The sequence below is a fragment of the Prionailurus bengalensis genome, chromosome A2 (genome assembly GCF_016509475.1).
Source record: "Prionailurus bengalensis isolate Pbe53 chromosome A2, Fcat_Pben_1.1_paternal_pri, whole genome shotgun sequence".
Classification (NCBI taxonomy): Eukaryota; Metazoa; Chordata; class Mammalia; order Carnivora; family Felidae; genus Prionailurus; species Prionailurus bengalensis.
In genome coordinates, this window is record NC_057348.1 from 10844882 (window position 1) to 10850018 (window position 5137).

General features: G+C 40.1%; 1 protein-coding gene across 1 annotated transcript; it reads right to left on the reverse strand.

Moving 5' to 3' along the window:
• Window positions 1-4268: 4268 nt before the first annotated feature.
• On the reverse strand, window positions 4269-5137 carry LOC122486570 (olfactory receptor 7A10-like). The gene is made up of 2 exons (XM_043585918.1): window positions 4786-5137; window positions 4269-4501 (listed from the first exon to the last, which is right to left on the reverse strand). Exons 1-2 carry the CDS (start codon window positions 5135-5137, stop codon window positions 4269-4271), a joined length of 585 nt encoding a protein of 194 aa, XP_043441853.1.

Here is a 5137-nt window from a genome sequence, read left to right on the forward strand (position 1 = left end):
GAGGACACCTTTAGATTGAGAGTGAGGGGATGGAGAACTATTTATCATGCGACTGGAAGCCAAAAGAAAGCTGGAGTAGCCATACTTATATCAGACAAACTAGACTTTAAATTAAAGGCTGTAACAAGAGATGAAGAAGGCATTATATAATAATTACAGGGTCTATCCATCAGGAAGAGCTAACAATTATAAATGTCTATGCGCCGAATACCGGAGCCCCCAAATATATAAAACAATTACTCATAAACATAAGCAACCTTATTGATAAGGATGTGGTAATTGCAGGGGACTTTAACATCCAACTTACAGAAATGGATAGATCATCTAGACACACAGTCAATAAAGAAACAAGAGCCCTGAATGAGACATTGGATCAGATGGACCTGACAGATATATTTAGAACTCTGCATCCCAAAGCAACAGAATATACTTTCTTCTCGAGCGCACATGGAACATTCTCCAAGACAGATCATATACTGGGTCACAAAACAGCCCTTCATAAGTTTACAAGAATTGAAATTATACCATGCATACTTTCAGACCACAATGCTATGAAGCTTGAAATCAACCACAGAAAAAAGTCTGGAAAACCTCCAAAAGCATGGAGGTTAAAGAACACCCTACTAACGAATGAGTGGGTCAACCAGGCAATTAGAGAAGAAATTAAAAAATATATGGAAACAAACGAAAATGAAAATACAACAATCCAAACGCTTTGGGACGCAGCGAAGGCAGTCCTGAGAGGAAAATACATTGCAATCCAGGCCTGTCTCAAGAAACAAGAAAAATCCCAAATACAAAATCTAACAGCACACCTAAAGGAAAGAGATGCAGAACAGCAAATGCAGCCTAAACCCAGCAGAAGAAGAGAAATAATAAAGATCAGAGCAGAAATAAACAATATAGAATCTAAAAAAACGGTACAGCAGATCAACGAAACCAAGAGTTGGTTTTTTGAAAAAATAAACAAAATTGACAAACCTCTAGCCAGGCTTCTCAAAAAGAAAAGGGAGATGACCCAAATAGATAAAATCATGAATGAAAATGGAATTATTACAACCAATCCCTCAGAGATACAAACAATTATCAGGGAATACTATGAAAAATTATATGCCAACAAATTGGACAACCTGGAAGAAATGGACAAATTCCTGAACACCCACACTCTTCCAAAACTCAATCAGGAGGAAATAGAAAGCTTGAACAGACCCATAACCAGCGAAGAAATTGAATCGGTTATCAAAAATCTCCCAACAAATAAGAGTCCAGGACCAGATGGCTTCCCAGGGGAGTTCTACCAGACATTTAAAGCAGAGATAATACCTATCCTTCTCAAGCTATTCCAAGAAATAGAAAGGGAAGGAAAACTTCCAGACTCATTCTATGAAGCCAGTATTACTTTGATTCCTAAACCAGACAGAGACCCAGTAAAAAAAGAGAACTACAGGCCAATATCCCTGATGAATATGGATGCAAAAATTCTCAATAAGATACTAGCAAATCGAATTCAACAGCATATAAAAAGAATTATTCACCATGACCAAGTGGGATTCATTCCGGGGATGCAGGGCTGGTTCAACATTCGCAAATCAATCAACGTGATACATCACATTAACAAAAAAAAAGAGAAGAACCATATGATCCTGTCAATCGATGCAGAAAAGGCCTTCGACAAAATCCAGCACCCTTTCTTAATAAAAACCCTTGAGAAAGTAGGGATAGAAGGAACATACTTAAACATCATGAAAGCCATTTATGAAAAGCCCACAGCTAACATCATCCTCAATGGGGAAAAACTGAGAGCTTTTTCCCTGAGATCAGGAACACGACAGGGATGTCCACTCTCACTGCTGTTGTTTAACATAGTGCTGAAAGTTCTAGCATCAGCAATCGGACAACAAAAGGAAATCAAAGGCATCAAAATTGGCAAAGATGAAGTCAAGCTTTCACTTTTTGCAGATGACATGATATTATACATGGAAAATCCGATAGACTCCACCAAAAGTCTGCTAGAACTGATACATGAATTCAGCAAAGTTGCAGGATACAAAATCAATGTACAGAAATCAGTTGCATTCTTATACACTAACAATGAAGCAACAGAAAGACAAATAAAGAAACTGATCCCATTCACAATTGCACCAAGAAGCATAAAATACCTAGGAATAAATCTAACCATAGATGTAAAGGATCTGTATGCTGAAAAGTATAGAAAGCTTATGAAGGTAATTGAAGAAGATTTAAAGAAATGGAAAGACATTCCCTGCTCATGGATTGGAAAAATAAATATTGTCAAAATGTCAATACTACCCAAAGCTATCTACACATTCAATGCAATCCCAATCAAAATTGCACCAGCATTCTTCTCGAAACTAGAACAAGCAATCCTAAAATTCATATGGAACCACAAAAGGCCCCGAATAGCCAAAGGAATTTTGAAGAAGAAGACCAAAGCAGGAGGCATCACAATCCCAGACTTTAGCCTCTACTACAAAGCTATCATCATCAAGACAGCATGGTATTGGCACAAAAACAGACACATAGACCAATGGAATAGAATAGAAACCCCAGAACTAGACCCACAAACGTATGGCCAACTCATCTTTGACAAAGCAGGAAAGAACATCCAATGGAAAAAAGACAGCCTCTTTAACAAATGGTGCTGGGAGAAGTGGACAGCAACATGCAGAAGGTTGAAACTAGACCACTTTCTCACACCATTCACAAAAATAAACTCAAAATGGATAAAGGACCTGAATGTGAGACAGGAAACCATCAAAACCTTAGAGGAGAAAGCAGGAAAAGACCTCTCTGACCTCAGCCGTAGCAATCTCTTACTCGACACATCCCCAAAGGCAAGGAAATTAAAAGCAAAAGTGAATTACTGGGACCTTACGAAGATAAAAAGCTTCTGCACAGCAAAGGAAACAACCAACAAAACTAAAAGGCAACCAACGGAATGGGAAAAGATATTTGCAAATGACATATCGGACAAAAGGCTAGTATCCAAAATCTATAAAGAGCTCACCAAACTCCACACCGGAAAAACAAATAACCCAGTGAGGAAATGGGCAGAAAACATGAATAGACACTTCTCTAAAGAAGACATCCGGATGGCCAACAGGCACATGAAAAGATGTTCAGCGTCGCTCCTTATCAGGGAAATACAAATCAAAACCACACTCAGATATCACCTCACGCCAGTCAGAGTCGCCAAAATGAACAAATCAGGAGACTATAGATGCTGGAGACGATGTGGAGAAATGGGAACCCTCTTGCACTGTTGGTGGGAATGCAAATTGGTGCAGCCGCTCTGGAAAGCAGTGTGGAGGTTCCTCAGAAAATTAAAAAAATACCTACCCTATGACCCAGCAATAGCACTGCTAGGAATTTATCCAAGGGATACAGGAGTACTGATGCATAGGGGCACTTGTACCCCAATGTTCATAGCAGCACTCTCAACAATAGCCAAATTATGGAAAGAGCCTAAATGTCCATCAACTGATGAATGGATAAAGAAATTGTGGTTTATATACACAATGGAATACTACGTGGCAATGAGAAAAAATGAAATATGGCCTTTTGTAGCAACGTGGATGGAACTGGAGAGTGTGATGCTAAGTGAAATAAGCCATACAGAGAAAGACAGATACCATATGGTTTCACTCTTATGTGGATCCTGAGAAACTTAACAGGAACCCATGGGGGAGGGGAAGGAAAAAAAAACAAGAGGTTAGAGTGGGAGAGAGCCAAAGCATAAGAGACTGTTAAAAGCCGAGAACAAACTGAGGGTTGATGGGGGGTGGGAGGGAGGAGAGGGTGGGTGATGGGTATTGAAGAGGGCACCTTTTGGGATGAGCACTGGGTGTTGTATGGAAACCAATTTGACAATAAATTTCATATATAAAATAAATAAATAAATAAATAAATAAATATTAAAAAAAATTAAAAAAAACACATATGAAAGAAAAATGATTTGGTGTGACACAATTGTTTGAGTAAGATTATTTTTTAAAAACATCTATGTTGCCTCAAGGTAAATGAACATTTCCAAATATTTCAGATCCATGGTTGGAAATAAAATTCAGAAAGTGGGAAATACAAGGGAAAAATCTGTAGGATATCAGAGAGAGCAGGGCTTCATAGAGTGACTTACATACATGGCATATGGAAGTTGAGGACAAGGAAATAAACGGGAAAGAGGAATACTACATCTACAGTCTGAATAAAGAACATAATCTCTGACCCAGAGGCTTTGGCCCCTGCAATCAGAGGCACTTCTTCAATCTTATCACGATTGGCCATGTAAGGGTCTCCTTCCCAAAGAATGCTTTCAGAGCCCTTTTCATGTCTTTGTTCCTCAAGCTGTAGATGAAGGGGTTCAGCATGGGTGTGACCACCGTGTACATCACCGAGGCTGTGGCACTTGACCGTGAGCTGTGGGTAGCAGCAGAGCTAAGGTACACGCCGAGCAACGTACAATAAAATAAGGAGACAACCGATACATGAGATGCACAGGTGGAAAATGCTTTACACTTTCCCTGAGCTGATGAGATCCCACGTATGGAGGAAACTATCTTAGAGTAAGAGTAAAGGATCCCAATGAAGGGACCACCAGCCAACAAGACAGCTGCAAGATACATCACCACGTTATTAAGAAAGGTATCAGAACAGGCCAGTTGGAGCATCTGATTAAGTTCACAAAAAAAGTGGGGGATATGCAAGTGTGTACAGAAGGACAGCCGCAACATCATTAAACTTTGTAACAGGAATGCAGGACACACATGATCCAGGACACAAGAACCAGCAGCCCACAGAGCCAGGGGTTCATGATGATCGTGTAGTGCAGGGGGTGACAGATGGCCACAAACCGGTCATAGGCCATCACACTCAGGAGGAAGATGTCCATCACAGCAAAGAGTATGAGAAAATAAATCTGTGTGATACAGCCTGCATAGGTTATGACTTTGCTCTGAGTCTGGATGTTCACCAGCATCTTTGGGACGGTGGTAGAGGTGAAGCAGATGTCTACAAAGGACAGGTTGGCCAGGAAGAAGTACATGGGCGTGTGGAGGTTGGGGTCTGTGCTGATGGCCAAGATGATGAGCAGGTTCCCAAACACAGTGATCAGGTACAT

Bases quoted from the DNA above. Each gene is read 5' to 3' on its own strand.
- LOC122486570 (XM_043585918.1), bottom strand. From the start codon at position 5,137: ATGTACCTGATCACTGTGTTTGGGAACCTGCTCATCATCTTGGCCATC. The intron at 4,502-4,785 runs TGTGTGTCCTGC...CATCTCATGTAT, and splicing joins GGTTCTTGTGTCCTGGATCA to CGGTTGTCTCCTTATTTTAT.